The 20,310-nt window shown below is 57.2% G+C and overlaps 2 protein-coding genes across 18 annotated transcripts in view; one reads left to right on the top strand and one right to left on the bottom strand.

Moving 5' to 3' along the window:
* MCRS1 (microspherule protein 1) overlaps nt 1-479 on the top strand; it is a 9,972-nt gene extending 9,493 nt beyond the window's left edge. For all 14 annotated transcript variants that reach the window (XR_012420225.1, XR_012420223.1, XR_012420222.1 and 11 more), the window contains one exon: nt 43-479. Coding sequence is in view for 7 of the 14 variants with exons in the window: in XM_074006793.1 (XP_073862894.1) it covers nt 43-129 (87 nt within the window). In the remaining 7 variants the exon portion in view is untranslated. The remainder of the gene's footprint in view (nt 1-42) is intronic.
* Nucleotides 473-20,310, bottom strand: KCNH3 (potassium voltage-gated channel subfamily H member 3). 4 transcript variants are annotated; one of them, XM_005570772.4, is made up of 15 exons: nt 19,865-20,310; nt 18,233-18,466; nt 17,600-17,734; nt 16,201-16,334; nt 15,524-15,767; nt 14,967-15,124; nt 14,660-14,867; nt 9,327-9,605; nt 8,834-9,033; nt 8,142-8,391; nt 3,916-4,133; nt 2,828-3,159; nt 2,304-2,410; nt 1,522-1,631; nt 473-1,428 (listed from the first exon to the last, which is right to left on the bottom strand). In XM_005570772.4, the coding sequence occupies exons 1-15, from the start codon at nt 19,938-19,940 to the stop codon at nt 829-831; spliced, it is 3,285 nt and encodes a 1,094-aa protein (XP_005570829.1). In that variant the 5' UTR covers nt 19,941-20,310; the 3' UTR covers nt 473-828. The 4 variants fall into 4 exon arrangements, with proteins under 4 accessions (XP_005570829.1, XP_005570830.1, XP_065380237.1 ...); XM_005570773.4 differs by having other exon boundaries at nt 1,522-1,598; XM_065524165.1 differs by having other exon boundaries at nt 1,522-1,598; nt 18,233-18,462.

Raw genomic sequence — 20,310 nt, 5'->3', positions numbered from 1 at the left:
AGCCAGTACACAAGCCTGACCCCACCTCTGTCTCCCACCCAGATCGCCAGCCTGCGATTCGTCTTCCTCATCAACCAGGACCTCATTGCCCTCATCCGGGCCGAGGCTGCCAAGATCACACCACAGTGAGGAGTGGTGGCAGGACTCGTGGGCCCTCTCCGGCCTGTTTCGCCTGCCACTCCAGCCCCCTTGAGCTGGGAACTCAAGCTCCTGGAAAAACCTGCCCAGATTGGGCAGTGGGAGGCTCAGCTGCGGGCCATTAATTTGAGCCTTTGAGGGAGGATAGGTCTGGCCGTTGTGAAGCCAGCAGAGGCTGAGAACCTCGGGCTTCCCTAGAGCCAGAGCCCCTCCCGCTCTTCCTCTCTTTAAAAACAACCCTACCCCACATTGCCACCTTCACTCCCGTGTCTCCAGCAGATTAGCCTCAGACTCTTCCTTTATTGTTTTTCTTTTGTAAATAAAAAGCAACAGGTTCCAAAGTAGTTTCTTTTATTATTACTTTTTTTAATATAAAAATTTGGGACAGGTAGAGGCAGGGGCACATGCAGGGGATGGCAAAGCCCTTCCTTGTCCTCAGGTCTCTGCCCCCAGCCTGCAGAGGGAGACCGGGAGGTCGGAGGAGCAGGCTGAGGAGGGGCCTGCCCCAGGGCCCCAGCCCACCCTCTCTGAGAGTCAGGAGCCAGGCCCTCCTTTGCTTCCAGGCTCCCTGCCCTGAGCCAGCGGGCCACATGGAGTCCATGGGGTGGCCGCCACCCTGTCTTCACTCTGAGGTTGGGCTGAACAGCAGATGGCAGCACGCCTGGCAACACTGAGTTCTAGGGCTGGTACTCAGACCCCTGTGCCTTCTTCCTGGGTCCACTGGACTGTGCCAGAGCCGTGGCAGCCAATAAGCACCATCTCCAGGCTGTGGGGGTCCCAGGGCAAGGCCAGGCCCCCTGACACTGGCGGGGGCTCTCCAGTGCTGGTCGCCTCAGCCTGGCTCACAGGCTCTGGGGGCCCAGTCCTAGCCCCTTCCTCAGAAGGAGGAGGTGAGGCAGGGGTGCTGGGCTCAGAGCAGAGGTCTCCTGAGGCAGGGGGCTCCGAGTCTGAGGTGGAGGTCCAGAAAGCTGTGGCTCGAGGCCAGGGGGAGCTCTGAGATGCTGGGGGACCCCAGGGCCAGGGTGCCATGAGGGGAGGAGGCCCCGGACGAGGGTGGGGCCAAGTCCCACTCAAGACAGAGCCAGCTGGGGGCTGCAGGCAGTAGGAGGATGCCCCAGTGTCCACACACAGAGGCTGCAGAAGCCCGGAGGTGCTGGCTGGGCATGGCCCCTCTCCTGAGGCCCGAGGGCATGGACCCTCCCTATGGGGTGCCAGGACAAGCTGCACAGCCTGGCGAAGTGACTGTAGTCCTTCCCGCATCTGCAGCACCTGTTCTGACAGCTCCATCACCTTCGGGGGAGGGAGGAGGTGAGGTCAGAATGGAGTCAGCCATGGAGTGCCTGCCCCGGCACCCCCCTCACCTCCACCTTCCCCCTCACCTACCGCCTGCCGAAGCTTGTCCAGTGTGTCTGTGTTCCTTGCCTCGCTGGGCCCATGGGGGACAGTGAGCAGGCCACTCTCTGTGGGTAGTAGGATGGGGTTATCAGCTGGGGCTGGTAAGAGGAGACAGGCAGTGGGAGGGTCTAGGCCTTGCCGCAGTTAGACCACATTGACCTGGCAGGACCTGACTCCTAGGATCATCTCTTCTGGCCTTGCCCAAGGTGCTGAATTTTGCCCAAACTTCCATGGGCAGGGAAAACACCGCCCAGCAGCCCTCAGCCACACTGCCTAGCGCTCTCCTTCCCCTCAAAAAGTTGTTCTTTGTGCCTGTCACTTGCTCTGTCCTCCAGGCAAATGGACATTTCTAGGAGCTCGTTACCTTGTTCACTTCCCTGGCCTGGAGCCACTTTCACCCCTGGTTCCCCAGCCCTCTATCCCCGCAGTTAGCCAGACATTGTGCTAAGGCTTTAAGTTACATTATATAATATAAACATCAACCCATTTTTTTGCAGACAGGAAGCTGGGGCCAGAGAAGCCAAATTCACACTGCTAGAAAACTGACAGAGCAAGGACATAAACCCAGTTCCTGGCTACATCAAAATCAAAGTGCTGGTCTTCACCACCAAACTCCCCTGCCCGCACGGCACAGAGGGGTAGTGGGGTGAGATGGCCTCCAGGCAGTCTGCCAGTTACTTTAACACTGGTGGCACAGAGGCCAGCAGTGCTTGAGGTTCACAAGGCAAAGGGGCCGCCCACCAACCTAGACCATCCCGGGGCCCTGGTACCTGGTCCAGGGGAGGGGCTGCTGCTACATTCCGGGCCAGACTGGCCCATGCGGAAAGAGAACTTGGGCTGGTCCGAGCCACAGCCGTCTTCAATGCCATCTACTACCCTGTGAACCCAGGCACCACGACAACAAATCAATGGACAGGCAGCCACTGTGGGGTCGTATGGGATGGGATGCCCCAGCGTCCACACACACAGGCCACAGGAGCGTGGAACTGACCAGGAGCCCAGGAGAAAGCTAACATGGGGTCCCTTCCCCTAGGAGCTTGAGGTTTAGCTGGGAGGCCAAGCTTGAGCAGCATGAGATGCGAGAGTTCAGAGCAGCGTGTGCCACACGCCACACAGTGGAGTGGGACAGCAGGAGAAAGGAGGAGCACAGAGGCTTCCTGGAGGAGGCAGGCTTGGCCCACATAGGCTAGCGGGAATTAAGATGGTTAGATGGGCACCTAGGGTAGGGTGCACCTGCCCAGGGCCTCAGCCTCATCACCACCATCTCTGCCATGGGGGCCTAGGGTCTGCTTACCTGGGGCTCAGATCTGGGGGCACATTCCATGGCATGGGGGGCAGCCGTAGCCCCTCTAGGGCCCGTGGGGGAGCAGAGGGGCCAGCCTCAGCCTTCAAAGCCCCTGCCCTGCCTGGTCTCCCTCTGCCACCTAGACGAGGCCGGGGTGCTGTTCGACGTGGGGATAGCAGCTTGGCAGCCGAGGATGAGGAGGTGCAACCAGGGGACAGCAGGGGGCTGGAGGGCTCATCAGCTGGGGCTGGGGAGACTGTGGGGCCCTGCTCCCCATCTGTCTCCTTCTCCTCCAGCGTGGACATAAGGGTATTGTCGCCGCTCAGGGAGCTGGTGTCCACCTAGGGATAGTGGGGGACAGAGAATCGGCATGGATGGTCACTATTGTGTGACCATATGGCCACTCACCTCCTCTACCAAGGCTTCATCTCCCTGGAAGGGATGAGCCATCTTTGTTAGAATAGCCAACGTCTATTCTCACTGAAGGTCCTATAGATGATACTATCCTAATCTAAAATCTATCTAAAGCCACCAAGCCCTGGAGGTGTTAACTACCTCTCGAAATTCTAGCCAAATACGGAAACCACCACCCCTTTACCAGGTCCCTCAGCCTAATTAAACTATCCAAGATAATGCAGCACTAAAAACTGGTTTGGAATTAGTGACAATCCAGGACAATTCAAAAGCCGCTCAGAACAGTCCTGTTTCACCATGAAAAAGCAGAGGGGGCCACCAGGCTCTCTTCAGAAGCAACCTGGAGGGCTGGTGCCTGTCCCTGCCCTGCTCAGCCCCTGACCCCCAGGAGCCACCCCTTCCTGTGCCAGCACCAGTGCATTCATCTTCCTTTACTAAGATTCCTCTGGACGGGATAAGGCTGCCTCAGACAGGCCAAGGAGAGCTGGCAGGGGTGGCTGCGCATGCTGGGCTGGGCGCATGGGTGTGGAAGGGCAGACAGGGTGTAGACCCCTGCCCGAGGTGGGGGCTTTCATACCAGGCCACACTTTACACACAGCTCTCCACCATCCGCAGCCTCTGCCCACCTCACCAGGCTCCCTGGCACCCCCCAGCCCCTCCAAGCACGTACTCAGCACACTCACCTCTGCAGAGCCTCCCCCAGCACCCAGGTTGTAGCTGAGCTCCCCTCGGAGGCCACGGCTGAAGCGCGGGGCAAACTCGGGGTAGAGCGCAAGGCTGTCGTGCAGGCCAGCCAGCTGCAGACACTGCAGGACGCAGTACGTCAGCCCCTTCACATCGGCGTTGGCCTTTACCACCTGCTCCCTCCGGGGCAGCTCACAGCCGATCAGGTCACCCTTCCCTGGGGAGAGGAAGCAGAGGTCAGTAAGCCCTGAGAGCTTCAGCCATGAGGTGAGAAGATGGGGCTGCAGGTTGCTGAAATTCCCTTCAGGGCTGGGCTAGGCCTCGGCAGCTGAAGCCTTGAAGCCAGCACAGAGAGGGGCAAAGAGGCCTGGGACACGGCCTAACGCCTGCGGCCTGTTTCACTGGCTCCCACAAGGGCTTGGGGTAAAGAGCTCTGTGACCCAGGCCCTCAAACACATTCAGGATCAAAACCACTGTGCCGGAAAACCTGAATTTTAGCCCTGAGACAGACTGAACTGTCTTCAGTTCTAGTGGTTCACAGCTGGCTCTGTTGATTAGAATCCCGTGGAAAAGTCAGAACAAACACCCAGGCCCCATCTCTACCTACAGCATCACAGTATCTACGGGAGACCCCACAGTCTGATTGTTTTTAAGTCCCACAGGTGATTCAGCTGCAGCTTGTCCAGGAATCAGTGTTTGGAACCAGCAAATTAGAGCCCTGTGTGGCACAGGGAAAAATGTCAGGCAGCCAGGCTCACCTTCCTGAGCCCCAGCTGTCTCTGCTCCACAAGAGATGCTGCATTTAACTGAGTCTAGGGAATATTCTTGATCTCACCAGAAGGGGTCAATGGAGGTTTTCCCACAGCCAGGTTAAGACTGCCACCTGGCTGACAGCAATTATTAAATGGCATCAATGAGAGTCTGCGATGTAATCTCAGAGATGTCACATGGGGTTCGGTGGGTGAGATGTGTCTTAGAATCAATGAAATAGGGTGTGTCTGTTCAGGGACATGTTGAGGCTAAATTAGAGTTAATGTAGATAAAGTGCCTCACACAAAGACAACCAAAAAGAAATCATTTTCTTCCTTTCCCTCCCAGATAGAACCCCCTATAAATCATTCCTGCCAGGCACAATGGCTCCAAGCACTTTGGGAGGCCAAGGCAGGAGGATCTCTTGAGCTCAGGAGTTTGAGACCAGCCTGGGCAACATGGCAAAACCCCATCTCTACAACAACAACAACAACAACAAAAATTTAGCTTGGTGTGGTGATGTGCACCTGCAATCCCAGCTATTCTGGAGACTGAGGTGGAAGGATCACTTGAGCCCAGGAGGTCGAGGCTGCAGTGAGCCGAGATCGCACCACTGCACTCCAGCCTGGGCGACAGTGAGACCTAGTCTCAAAAAAAAAAAAAAAAAAAAAAATCATTTCCAACAGGGATAGGCACGCAGTCCGGGCTTGGGCAGAGCACTCACTACCCTCAAGGCAGCTCAACCACCGCCAGGCAGTTCAGACTGTTAGAAAGTGTTTCAAAAAGGATGGCCCCGCTATGGACTATCTCACACCGCCAGCAGCACACACTGAGCTTACGTCTCCTCTACATGTTTCTGGACTTTTGCTGCAACTTAAGTATAGAATGCACCCCAACTTAAGTATAGTTTAACACTTGATTTTCTTGGTTTCAGGCCATCCTTCTGGGTCATTTTGAGAGCTGTTTGGATCTCAATGGTGATCATCTGGGGAATGTGCTCTCTTTTCATTTGTGTCGTCTGAAATAGGATAAGCACGTGCTTCTTGTCTTCATCCAAGAGGTGAGAGAAAATGAGAAACAGGACAGGACCGAGGGCAGAGTCTCAGGACCATAGACTACCCGCCAGGTGCAGCTCATCAAACTACTTCCTTCCTCACAATGGACTTTGCATATGCTTAGCTTCCATCAGTTCATCAACAGAAGCAGGCGCCAGAACACAGAGCTGCCAGGAGCAGGCAGGATGCACTTGGACGTTCGAGTAAAAAGGTAGGTGAGGAGAGGGTATGAAGGCAAAGCAGAGAACCCGACCATGATTGGGGTCGGGGAATCAGGCATTCATTCACCAGGGCATCCAGAGCCTCCAAGTCAACAGGGAAGTAGTTCACCCAAAACATATAAGCAGTGACAGGATAGATCAACGGTGGCATAAGTCCTGGTGCTAGGGACATTGTGGAGGCAAAGGCCCAGGGCACAGGCTGTGGCCATTCTTGTGGCACTGAATACTGCACACTGAACGTGGCTATTCTGAGACGTGGTGCCTGGCACCAGCAAAGGCATGCTCTGAGAGGACCTGTGCCAGCTCCCAGCCACACAACTCCCTTGGCTCCAGGCTGAAAACCATCTGTTTTGTAATCCACTCATCAATCCTGCTTTGGATTCACCAGTCTACAGTGGTGAAAATCTGTCCTTGTGCCCTTCGGAATCTCTCCAAGGATTGCCAGCTACACTTGACTGGCATAACTCCATTTTCTCATGTTGGCATAAATCGCATGTAGGCCCAAAAGCTGGACTCACGAAAGACGTAAAACAAAGGGTATGAACAACCTGTCCCCACTCTCGGGGTCTAAGACCCCGATGGCATTTTTTTCCTCTTGTTTCCAGCTGGAAGGTCATCGTCCTCAAGGGAGCAAGGATGGACACACAGTAGCTGCGTCTGGTGACACTGCCCCACCTTCTTGGCCCTTTCCTTCTTCTCATCTTGATTGTGGATTGCCAGATGAATGACAGACCTCAGCCCCAGGGCTTCAGCAGTCCCGACAGTGAATCTACACGTGCCTTGGCTGCCTGAGGATTCGATGTGGTTAGCAGTGGTCAGGTCACCACCTCCCCACATGTACAAGTCCTTTGACTACCCACACCGGTCTCATGTTCCTCACCCTCTAGGGTCACCATGGTAGTCTCTTGCAGCCACAGAGCTCTGCTCCCCTTTAGTGGCTTTTCTTTTTCTTTTCTTTTTCTTTTCTTTTTTTTTTTTTTTTTGGAGACGGAGTTGTGCTTGTTGCCCAGGCTGGAGTGCAATCTCTGCCTCCTGAGTTTAGGTGATTCTCCTGCCTCAGCCTCCCAAGTAGCTTGGATTACAGGTGTCCACCACCACGCCCAGCTAATTTTTGTATTTTTAGTAGACACAGGATTTCACCATGTTGGCCAGGCTGGTCTTGAACTCCTGACCTCAAGTGATCTGCCTGCCTCGGCCTCCCAAAGTGCTGGAATTACAGGCGTGAGCCACTGCGCCCGGTCCTTTAGTGGCTTTTCACAGACACAGCCCTATGTTTCCCTGAGAGATGGAATGTGCTTTCCCAAATCCTAGGGTGCAGGTCCAACCCTCCTAATGATGGCTTCCTCCCTGCCAGTCCCAATTCCCCCCAGAGCACCTGGGAGCCCCGTGGAAGAAGCATGAGACTTGGCGCCAGGTGGATGGGGCTCTAACCCTGGCTGGCCAATTCCTAGCTGTTCATTAACTTCTCTGACCTTGGTCTCCTGCTATGCAAAATAGGAATAATGGGTTTTGTGAGGTTGGAGTGAGACAAAGCATGTGAGGAACTGGGACAGGGCTAGTCACACTGTGAGCCCCTGTGATCAGCACTACTATTGTGTCCATTCCACACCTGCAATTTCTTTGTCTGCATCTAGGGAACTGATTTTCTTTTTCACCTCCTTCTTTTGCCAAGAAGTGAAGTATATACACTGTAGGTACCATTTCACCAGAACAAGTCTCCCTGACTATTTGGAGACTGAGCTCTGTCACCCATCTGGGCTCTGGGCCTGCTCTGTGATCTGCCCCAGGAAAGTCACATCTCACCGTTCCTGGGGGACCACAAGGACAGCTTCTGTTCCTCCCATTTTTGGCCCTGCCTGACACTCTCCCCAGCACTTCCATCCCCAGCTTCTGATTTTCCTCTTGAAGGAGGGGCAGCTCCCCTCTGTTCCCCATAGACTGGCTCCTTTCAAAGGCTGGCTCTCCACTCGCTCGGCCCCAGGCACACCTGCGATATCATATCCACCTCCTTATGCTGCCACCTTGCAGTCAGTGGGGCTTCTCTGAGCTTTGACCAGGACTCCATAACTACTCCTGACTCCACCCTGGCTGTTTCTCTCTCAGTGGCCTTGTGGAGGTCCCCTCTCCAGGTTTTCCACAGATCAGGGCCATGGTCTCACACACACGTGCCCCCATGCCCTCTCTGCCACCCTCACAAACCTAGGATGGCGAGCACGGTGCCACCCTTGAGCACCTCCATGGAGCCAGAGCAGACAAAGTAGAGGGCCTGCAGGGCATCGCCTTGGTGGATGAGGTACTCGCCCGGCGTGCAGAAGGCGGGCCGCAGGGCCAGAGACAGTGCCCGCAGGCAGCCGCGGCTGGCTGCCTCAAACAGCGGCAGCTGCAGGACCTCCTTGTGCAGGTGCATGGCGATGTCTGCGCGCAGCTCGTCAGGGAGGCTCTGCAGCAGCTGCGGGCAAGCAGGTGCAGGGGTGGGGGGGTTGGGAGTGGCAGAAGAGGAGGTGGCCTCCAGTCAGCCCCTTTCCACCCTAGCAGGCCTCAGGAACAGGGGAGGCATGGGAGGGACCTGAGGCGTCTCTCACAACTCCAAGCTCCACACAGGGTGGGCAGCGAGGGGCTTCCTCCACCTCCCTCTCAATCACTTTAGCCCCCCGAGCAGCCCAGCTTCCCATCTCAGTGAGTACAAGCCCCCAGACCTAACTGGGGTTCAGAGGGCCTTCCAAGCCTTCTTAGCTGCCCTCTGTCCCATGCCGCTGTCCCCCCCAAGAGAGAAGGGAGGCACAGAGGCCAAAATTCTGCATTCTTCATCCTCCCTCACTCCTGATAATTCTAGGCCATTGCAAACCCCTTGAGGGAGCAAAGGCTAGCAGGCCCAGCCCTGGAGGCCGCACCTCGGTGGTGTCGATGCCATTGTTCACCGCCCAGGTGGCCTGGAAGTACTCCAGCATGCGCTGCTTGAGGGGCTTGGGGATACGGTGGATGCGGATGTAGTCGCGCAGGTCGCGCGTGCGGCTGTGGTACAGAAAGCGGCGGGCGTACATGCGCTGGATGATGGCCGTCACGTTCCCGAACACCACCGCGTGCATCAGGGCTGGGGGAAGGTGGTGAGAGGGGGTCACCTTGGGGACCTGGCCCGGCCTGACACCACGCTAGGCTCATCTGTCTCCGGCCCCGCACGCTCCTAGGCAAGGCCCGAGGGCCGCTGTGCGGGGCGGGGTCTCCCCCACCCCCGGCCCCCGAGTCTTCCCCATCCCCGGCCCGGAGTTCCACGGCCACCTAAAGCGGAAGAGCCCCCGGCCTCAGGCCCTCCGGGGAGTGGGACGGCGCCGCCTGCGGGCAGAAGTCTGGGAGTGAACCCGGGAAGACGCGCGCGACCGGGCTCACCGCCGATGAGCATGGTGCAGATGGAGAAGATCTTCTCAGTGTCCGTGTTGGCGGACACGTTGCCGAAGCCCACGCTGGTGAGGCTGCTGAGTGCGAAGTAGAGGGAGGTGATGTAGGCGCTGCGCAGCGACGGGCCGCCTAGCAGCTCCAGCCCGGTCCCGTTGGCCTCGCTGCTGCTGCTGCAGTTGTCACTCTGGCCAGAGCTGTTCCCTCCGGCTGGTCTCCGGCCCACCAGGTAGTAGGGGGTCTCCAGTCGGCGGGCCAGCTCCTGCAGCCAGCCTGAGGAGGGAACAGAAGGGACTGAGCCGGCAGGAAGACTCGGCTACACTGTGGGCGAGGATGCGGGACCCTGGGGGTGGGGACACTCAGACACAGACCGAGCCCCATGGCTTCCCGCCACTTTGCCCCTTCACTGCCAGCCTAGCACGCCCCTCTCCACCCCCTCAACCCTCAGAAGAGTCTGCCATTTCCCCCGCCAGCTCCTGTTGGCACTGGGGATGACACAAGGGAAATCACACCCCTTCCCCCATGCCTGGCACCCATCCCAGGTAACGGGCCCAGTCGGAGGGCCTGGCTGGCGTGGGCAAAAGGTCTGGGGTGCTCACTGCATTCAACCACAGCCTCAACCCCAAAGATGGATGGTGAGGCCACCTCCACCCTCACCTCCACCTGCCCACCAGGACTCCTCTTCCTGCATTTCTCTGAGCCCATCTGCTCCAGAAGGCCCTCCCTCCCCTCCCCATTCAGCCTCATCCCTCCCCACAGCCACACAGCCACACAAACCACTCAGCCTCACACACAGGTCCCAAGTACGCCTGCATGGACATGCACACACACGGTTAAGGCTATGTGTGTGTCCCACACAGTCAAGAAGACAAAGGACACATGTGTGCCCCTTACAGGCACCTCGCCATAGCCACTCACACTGAAAAGGCCTGTGCACACTTGGAAGAGGGACAAAGGTACACTGGTGCCTACACGCTGTCACTTAGGCGGGGGGTGGAGACACACTTTCGTGGACAAGAGCACACAGGTGAATACATTCACACAGGTGCGTGCACATGCACACACACACACACAGTCACACACACACACACAGTCACACACACACACACAGTCACACACACACAGTCACACACACAGTCACACACACACAGTCACACGCGCACAGTCACACACGCACACACACAGTCACACGCACACACAGTCACACACACAGTCACACACACACAGTCACACACACAGTCACACACACAGTCACACACACACACAGTCACACACAGTCACACACAGTCTCACACACACAATCACACACACAGTCACACGCGCACGCACACAGTCACACACACGCGCACAGTCACACACGCACAGTCACACACGCACACACACAGTCACACACACAGTCGCACACACAGTCGCACACACAGTCACACGCACACACAGTCACACACACACACACACACAGTCACACACGCACACACACAGTCACACACAGTCACACACACACAGTCACACACGCACACACAGTCACACACACAGTCACACACACACAGTCACACACGCACACACACACAGTCACACACACAGTCACACACACACACAGTCACACACGCACACACACACAGTCACACACAGTCACACACACACACAGTCACACACGCACACAGTCACACACAGTCACACACACACAGTCACACACACAGTCACACACACAGTCACACACGCACACACACAGTCACACACACAGTCACACACACACAGTCACACACACACACAGTCACACACACACAGTCACACACGCACACACAGTCACACACGCACACACACAGTCACACACACAGTCACACACACACACAGTCACACACGCACACACACACAGTCACACACACAGTCACACACACACACACACAGTCACACACACACACAGTCACACACACACAGGCACAGGCCAGACTGGGCCACAGAGTAGAGGCTGGATTTCTCCTTAGCCCAACATTCTCCACCTGGCCTTGGCACGGAGTAGGGCTGTGCACTGAGGTCTCTCCCAAGCCTGTGCGCTGGGAGTCACTCTTGAGCCTAGCTGGAGGGTTGCAGGAGCTCTAGGGTGTTGGGTGGGGGGTCCCAAGGTCCACAGAGGTCCTGGCAGAGCTGAGGGCCATGGGGTGCAAGAGAGACAGGGCAGATTGGCTGATCTAGAAATGTGTGGCTGTGGCTTGGGGTCACAGGCTGCAGTGGGACCCCACCTCTCCACCTGTGCTCTGCTCCTCCCACCTCAGCACAGACCCCCTACTCCAGACTCTCCCTAACACTTTAGGCATATGGGTCCCTGTGGCCCCGACACATTTGTCATCCACCCACTCATTCATTCAGCAACCTCGCACAGTGTGCCAGGAGCTAGGGGCCCCACAGGAGCTCCCTGAGGGCTCCAGTTCAGAAGGGCAGATGACATAGGGCCAGAGCTACATCTCAGAGGTGCCACACAGCAGGAAGGAAGGGGGGCTCGAACCAAGTGCCATGGGCTAGGGCTAGAAGGCTTCTGGAAGAAGGGACATTTGTTCCTGGTTCCAAAGGGTAGTTAGGGTTTTGATACAAAGAAACCGAGGGGGTCATTCCTGGTGGAGGGACAGGCACGAGCCAAACCTGGAGATTGATATTTTAAGACAAGTACAGGCAAATAGCTCAGTTTGGCTAGAATGTGGGGTTAACAGTGAGGGCATTACATTCCAGGCTAAGGAATTTAGGGGGATGTACTAAGACCTGCACCAAGGTGGGGGTTCACCTTCCCGTTATCTGAGGTGTGCTATAATAATGCAATGGAGTACGTGGTTGGGCGCAGTGGCTCATGCCTGTAATGCCAGTACTTTGGGAGGCTGAGGTGGGCGGATCACAAGCTCAGGAGTTCGACACCAGCCTGACCAGCGTGGTGAAACCCCGTCTCTACTAAAAATACAAAAATTAGCCGGGCATGGTGGCGCATGACTGTAATCCCAGCTACTCGGGAGGCTGAGGCAGAAGAATTGCTTGAACACAGGAGGCGGAGGTAGTAGTGAGCCGAGATTGCGCTGTTGCACTCCAGCCTGGGTGACAAAGTGAGACTCTGTCTCAAAAAAAAAAAAAAAAAAAAAGCAATGGAGTACACAAAACTCTTCACAATCACTGTTTAGTTGGCCTCTGAGGGTGAAGTCACCCAAAGCCAGATGCCCAGAATAGGGAAGGTGGGGAGAAGCAGCAGGACACAGGACAGGGTAGCAGGGAGGCCTCTGATCTCTAAGTGTTGGCCATGGGACATCAGCAGCCCCTGAAGCTGGGGCCAGGATGGTGCCTCCAGCAGGGCGGGGTCAGGCCAGCAGGAGCTGTCCCGGAGGCTGGGGGCTCACACACTGAGGAGTGCCCTGAGTTCTCTCCCTCAATACTCGGCACAGTCTTGTGAAAATCCAGCCCACCTCCACTGGGCTAGTGGGAATCTGGGGAAAGAACTCTGTCCACATCATGGACAGTGGAAAAGGAAACCCAGTCAAGGAAGCACGGAGAAGGAGCCACCCACCCACCCACCTCAGCCTCACCTCCCCCTACAAGAAGCTCTCCTGCCTGGGCTGGACTTGGAGAGGTCTGGGTTTGGTGCCAACCCCGTTAGGGGGCAGAATCCCTGGAGAAAGAGGAGATGATGATGTGAAGAACTTGTAAAGTATCTAAATGTAGACTAGTACTGGCTCCAAATGGAACGAAACCACCCTGGAACTCAGGGGTCAAGGGTGAAAGAATACCATGTGTATCTGCAAGGGTCGACCCACCCTTGCCCACCCTGTGGGGCCCAGAGACTCTTGGGAGCTAGAGGTGTTCTTAGTGTCAGATCAGCAACCCCTGTGAGGTGGTTGGAAGAGAGGAGCCTCATGGACAGAAGACCAAGGGTATCTGGGTCCCATTTCAGGGGGCGGGAGTGGACCTGGGGATTTGGTGTCTCAGCTCACTTCGGGGCTGGGTGGTGGAGACAGGCTTTGTTTCACCATTGTCTGTCTCCCGGCCCTCTGACTGTGTTTGCCGTGTGGTCATCTGACCCCAGAGCAGCTGCTACCACAGGCTTCCTCTGGGAATGGCAGGCACCAAGGAGCTGTCACTGCCTGGAGTGTCCTGGTTTCCACCAGCTCAGCAGTGAGAGCACTCGGGGGAAATTTCAAGTGGGCCCTCTGTGACACACACAGGCCTCCCGTGAGCTTGAGAGGGAGAGAGGATTCACAGGAGCCTTGTAGTTCCCAGAGAACTGGTCAGACCTGGTTTCTAAGGCTGACCTGGACACCTGGTGACTCCAACAAGGAGCAGACAGTCATAAGAGGCCACCTGCACCTGGAAACCCGGCTAAATGTCAGTTACCTGGAAGATGAGAGAGGGCTGGAAGGCTGGGGAGGAAGAAGTCAGGCTTGATTTTGGACCTGAGGCACAGTGAGAGTTAAAAACAGCTAGAATGGAATGGTTTGGCTAAAGGGGGAAGTTGAGATGTTCACTCAGTGGTGTCAGTGGAATGGCCGAGGGAAAGCAAGGTGAAGCGGGAGAGCTGTGAGGAAAGGTCTGGAGACCCTGGAACTTGGAGGAGCTGGGAGGAGGCCAGCCAAGAGCTGCATCACCCACAGCTGAGAGGAACTGTGGTTGGCAGATACAGGAACTTCGAGGAGGATGAGGGTTTGGCCCCAGAAGGTCACTGTGACCTTCCGGGTGACATTTTGGGTGCAGAGGTGGGGGTGGAAGCCCTCCCAGCAGGAGTTAAGATGTGAGTGGGTGGTGAGCAGAGGGAGGAGCTGTGGAAGGAAGAGAGGTGACATGAAGGAGAGTGAAGATGCTGGGGACGCAGAAAGGCTGCTTTTTAGGCTGGGGGAGAGCAGAGATGCAGCAGGGAGAAATGTGGACTGGAGATGACAGGAGCAATGTGGACTGGAGGTGACAAGAGAAGGCAGGGGCTTTGGAAGCCAAGGTATTGGGATCAAGCTTCAAAGAGGATGCAGGGGAAGGGGTGGAGAGTGCTGGGTATCAGAGAAACCCTGGAGGGCAGTGGCTCCCTGCTTGGCCTTCCCAACGGGGCAGGGGTTTAAGGAATGTGGTCCCAGGAGGCCTTGGATGGGCGACTGAGATTCCTTGGGCTTTCTCCACAAGGCCCAGCTGCTGGAGAACAGGCCTGTCACATGGTGGTGGTTGTCATACTCACACCTGCACACCCTCTTCTCTGATTTGCACACATGCAGACTTGCACAGGTCCCTGACACAGCACCCACACTTGTGCTCACACTCCTCTGACACGTTTGCACAACTCCCTCCCCACCACATGCAGAGGGAGCCTCCAGTACCAATCTCAGGCAGCTCGGATTCGCTGCTCTCGATCTCCCGCTGACCAATGTAAAACCAGACGCAGGCAACCCAGTGCGCAAGCAGGGCAAACACGGCCATGAGCAGTGTCAGCACCACGGCGCTGTACTGCGAGTACCGGTCCAGCCGCGGAAGCAGGCGCAGCAGGCGCAGCAGGCGCACCGTCTTCAGCAGGTGGGCCCCGAAGTACTAAGATGCGGGGAGGGAGGGAGGGAGGGAGGTCAGCCAGGCTGGCCCTGCCTGTCCCCTGGCCAAGTCCACCCACCCAGCCAGCCCAGCCACACTGACCACGTTGACCTTGAAGGCATGCAGCAGGTCAAAGGGCAGCGCTGCGATGACATCCAGCAGGAACCAGGTGGTGACGTAGTGGAGGCAAATGGACTTTGGGGCAAACACCACCTGGCCCGACTTGGACACGAATGTGGTACGGAAATTCAGCACAATGTCTGTGGGGAATCCAGGTGGGAGTCAGCACTGGGGCTGGGGGGCAGCCACTCTTGCCTGGACACCTGCTTACCTTCTCAGTAGCTGACACTGTCCCCGGCCCTTTCCATATATCATCTGACTTAGTTCTCACAGTAACTGTAACAGGTAGACATCATTTTGCCTATTTTACAAAGGGGGAATCTATTTTATGGAGGCTCAGAGAGGCTTTGACCAGCTCAGGGTCATATAACTTGTAAGTGGCAGATGTTTGGAACCTAGGTCTGATTTCAAAGCTCACAGGTTACAAATGAGAGAGGGCGAGGGGCGCACTGTAGGGCCCTAGAAGCCACGTGGACTATCCCCAGCAAAGCCCCAGGGTGCCAGCAGAGGGTGGGGTGGAAGGGGCAGAGTGCACGCACCAAGGATGAAGAGGACCTCCACAGCCAGGTCACAGACGCTGGGTGGGCCGCGGGCGGCACTGGGCTCCCGTGCTGTGCTCACACACACGCTGTAGGGCACGGTGACAGCCACATAGAGCGTGGCGAGCAGGATGAAGCCATCCCAGGTGGCCCTCAGCGCCCCACAGTGCAACAGGATGAAAGGCGACTTCCGGATGGCAGCTACTTTGTACTCAGGCAAGTTTGGCTTCTCCCCAAACACCCCCTGAGTGAAGCATGGCAGGTCCAGGCAGAGAAAAGAATATTGGCACAAGCTGAGTTTGGATAGAGTCTGGGACCCACATCCACCTCCTTTCTCTCCCTGCGTTCTCGAAGCAACGTCTGCTTCGAGATGACATTAGCGTCTCCATTTTATAGATCAGAAAACTAAAGATCAGGCAAGTTAAGTGACTTAGCTGCAGCCACACAGCTGCTTAGGGGAGGAGCCAGGATTGAACCAAGGCCCACCTGCCTCCCAGGCCAGGACTTTCTTCTGTACCTTTGATGGATCAGGCATGTGATCCTTCAGTCCCAACCCCCAAAGTGCTGGCAAGGCCTAGGTGGCCCCTAGGACATTCTCTCTGAGGTAGATCAAGTCCCCTTCCCCATCTCCTGTGTCTGCCGCTCCCCTCTCCCACACCTCCCAGGGCTCAGCCCACCTTATTGAGCTTGTGCTTGCCCTTGGGCTGCTTCTGCAGGTGCCCGGACAGGTGGTAGAGCACAGCCCGGCTCCGCCGCCGGTTGGCATTGAAGCCTTTGGATCGTGCCCGGCCATATCGGCGCCGGCCACTACCTGCAAAAGCAGAGGGGCCCATGAATATGATGGGTGTGTGCCCACATGCCCTAGCTCCGGGTCAGGTGTAGGACACAGTTGCTGGCCCATAGACTGGTCTGGCTCATTGACCACTTAGACTGTTTAGAGTTGAGGGCTCAGGTATTCCTCACTTCCTGGGTTCGCTTGCCCAGCCCAGCAATGGGCAGTCCTAGGAGTGCTTACAGACACTACCTCTGGGGTCTGCTTCCAGGAAGAGGAGGTTTGGACCAGAGGATCTCTATGGGGAAAGGCCTGGGACAGGAAGCGAGGAGGTACCTCACAGGGTCAGGGTGGAGAACTAGCAGGAGGCCATCAGCAGAGGTGTGGGAACTTACAGCAGGAGCCAGGAGCTAGTGCAGGGACCAGAGGGTGACAATGAAGGCTGACATCATGGAGAGGCAGACCCAGCACTGGCAGTATGGGAGTGGGAATGGAGAGCACCCCCAGCATCCCCAAATGGCAAAGAGGCCTTGACAGTTTTGTAACCTGCCCAAAGGCCTGCCCCAGCCTTGGAGGACACGAGAGGGGGAAGACTCAAAGAACTTAAAAGCAGGCTTTGCCCAGAGCTCCACCCCTAGTCAGGTTTGCTGTAGGGAAGAGGAACCTAGTGGGTCTGTGCTCAACCTTATTAACTGGTCAGAAAGTAATGTTTCACGGGTACAGTGGGGTTTGTTTGCTTTCAGTTTCTTAATAAAGTTGATTTAAAAACTCTAACTTTGTCGGCTGGGCGGGGTGGCTCACGTCTGTAATCCCAGCACTTTGGGTGGCCAAGGCAGGTGGATCACGAGGTCAAGAGTTTGAGACCAGCCTGACCAATATAGTGAAACCCTGTCTCTACTAAAAATACAAAAATTAGCTGGGCGTAGTGGCGCGTGCCTGTAATCCCAGCTACTTGGGAGGCTGGGGCAGGAGAATTGCTTGAACCCAGGAGGCGGAGGTTGCAGTGAGCCCAGATCGCACCACTGCATTCCAGCCTGGGCAACAGGGTGAGACTTCGTCTCAAAAAAACAAAACAAAACAAAACAAAAAACTCTAACTTTGTCTCAATCTGTCTATTTGGAAAAAATATTCCCATACCGAGGAATCACGTGGAGATGAGAGCAGCACAGGCCTCTCAGGCAGCCCGAGTGGGAGTGAAATGAATACAGGAGGCATGGGGGACCCCCATACTCAGACTGGGTGCCAAGGCCCCGCCCAGGCCTGCAGCACCCAACACCCCAACCACAGCACCTATATGCACCTACCTGTCTCCTTCCATCTGTCAGGGCCCCCTCGGTTCTTGGTTTCACTGATGTCCTTGTGAGAGACTAGGAAGAGAGCCACCTCCCCTTTCTCATTCTTTATGGGTATCACATCCAGGAGACACCAGAACGGGAGCCCTGGGCACAAAAACAAACTCAGCCCACCTCCCATTCTTGGCACTGCCTGAGGTGACAGAGGCCCTGGCTCCACTGACATCCTGGGCAAGACACAGGCAGGATCCAGTGGTTTCCTGGGGGAGGGGCTGGCAGTCCAGTTTCACTGAGGGCAGGGCTTGATGGAATTGGGGGGCGGAGGCAAAGGAGAGCAAACATGACAGCCAGACCTGTCCCGCGGTAGATCTGCCCTGCCGAAATGCGGATGTTTTTCTGTTGGATGCGGGAAACCCAAGGTTGGAACTGAATGCAGGCTGAGTCTAGGGTGAGGCAGGTAGAGATGGGGAGCCACGGGCAAGAGGTCAGATGGAGCAAGAGGGGTTGGATGCGGGGATGGAAAGATGGGATGAGATGGGGAGATGGAGAAGATGGCAACAGAAAGGAGGAGGGACAGTGGATGGGGCTGGTGCCAGGCTGGGTAAGACTGCAAAGGTGAGGCAGGCTGGCCAGGTGGCCCCTCACCGCTCTTCCGGTACAGGATCAGCTCAGCCTTGAACTCCTTGTGCTCGTCCAGGGCCTTTCGGATCTGTTGGCGGACGAGCTCACTGGTGTCTGGCCCATAAAGGAAGGAGCAGGCACAGCCCCGCTGCATGACCTCAGCCCGGGAGAAGCCCGTGAGGTCACAGAAGCCATCAGAGCAGTAGACCACGGGGAAGAGCCCCGCCACCTGGGCGTTGCCCAGCACGAAGTTACTGTCTGCAAGAGAGCACCTCTCAGAGGAGGCGTGGGGTGAAGGGGCAGGAGGCCTACCACCCCTCCTTTCCCAAATACCTGCAACCAAATAGTGGGTTTTTCAAACCCCAGGAATCCTGTGTGTGTTAGGGCCGGGCTGTTTATGAATGGCAATTAGTGTGTGTCACCTGTTTGTCAGTGCCCTGCAGCAGGTGTGAGTACATTCAAGGATCAGTACGTGTGAACTGAGGTCAGTGAATGAAACGCTGTACGGGCACTGTGCCCTCTGGAGGGTGTCCTGAGCAATGTGGGGTAAGGGCTGGGATTGGGGATTCCCTAACAAGGACTGCACTGCCAGCTCTGCGCCAGCCTCAGCCCCACCTCTACTTCTGCCAGGCTCACCCACAAGCCAGGTACCCAGGTTGGCTGTCTGGCTTCTCCCACTGGGACACACCTAGACTGGGAGGCAACCCCAGACCACCATACATCCTGCTGTCTGTGTTTTAGCCCTAGCTGCCTGACCTGGCTCAGGAATTAGTGAATGTGATCAAGAATGGGGGTGTAAGAATGGTGACTGAGCTCGGGAGCCAGGAGCCAGGAATGTATTGGGGAGTAGGGGGCACTGAATCAGCAGGCTGCAGGAGCCAAGCAAACTGGCAAAGCAGATGGAGGAGCCCAGAGGGGGGAGAGCTCAGTGCTGGGCTCCCACCCCCTATCAGGAACCGGAGACCAAGGAGGACCTAGGCAGAGAGCTGGGAAGCCCCACGGGGGATGTAAGGGAGAGGAGGGGGGAGGGGCTTTCACCACTTCCCCTGTGCTCAGAGCCCCCGGAACCGGGGATCCAGAGCTTGGGGCGCCTTCTCCAAACTTCGCCAGTCCTGATGGGAGTCCCCAGACCATCTTCTTGGGGCTAGATGGCCTTCCCAAGTCTAGGGGGTTCAGGCTATGAGACACGGGGCTTGGACACACCATGCTCTCCCGAGTCCCGCCTACTCTATCTCCGTTTGCAAATCTCTTTTCTAAATCTGTTTTTTGAGCCCTCTCAGCTGTCCCCGAGCACTGCTCACCCGCCTCGCCTTACCCCGCCAGTCTGAGGGTAGTTGCTGCGACAGCGCCAGACGCAGGGGTGGGACGGGTCAGACTGACCAGGTTCGGGTTCGAGACCCAGCTAACAGAGAGCATCCCAGGACCCACACCCAGGGACTTCTGGTCCTGTTGCCTCGCCTGAAGCAGTGTTGACCCCGAACCTTCGGGGAAACGGCTCCTAGCAGGAGACGATGGCCCCAGCCTCAAGAGGGGCGGGTAGGGAGTAGAGGGTGAGAACTGGCGGGCGCCAAGCTGGGCTGCTGGGGGTTCAGGGCAGGCGGGAGCCCTGGCGAGGGTCCGGCGGCCCGGGTGCTAGTGGGCGAGGGTCGGACTCACGCGTGCCGTCGAAGCGCGTAGCGATGGTGTCCAGGAAGGTGTTCTGCGGCGCCAGGAGGCCCCGCATGGCCGGCATCTTAGGCGCCCGCGGCTGCCGGCCCCATCCCTCCGGGGTGCGGGGACTCCGCGCCGGGGGAGGGCGCCCAGCTCGGCCGCCCCCCGCCGGGCCCCGCGCTCCCTAGCGCAGCCGTCGGGGGGCAATGCCCAGACCGGGATCTCGGGTCGCGCCGGCCGCGGGCGCGCGAGGGGGCGTCCGCGCCGTCGGGACCCGGAGCATGGCGCGCGACCCCTCGCACCCTCGCCGCCCACGAATCCCGGGCTCCAGGCCCCGCAGCCGCGGCGATCTCAGCACCTCCCTCCGCGACAGCGGCTCGCGTGTCGGCTGCGGGTGGGCTTCCGCTCGGGCTTCGCTCGGCGCCGGCTCTCGGCAGCTCCCTCCGTCTGTC

The sequence above is a fragment of the Macaca fascicularis genome, chromosome 11 (assembly GCF_037993035.2).
Source record: "Macaca fascicularis isolate 582-1 chromosome 11, T2T-MFA8v1.1".
Lineage (NCBI taxonomy): Eukaryota > Metazoa > Chordata > Mammalia > Primates > Cercopithecidae > Macaca > Macaca fascicularis.
This window is presented reverse-complemented; position numbering and strand designations above follow the sequence as displayed.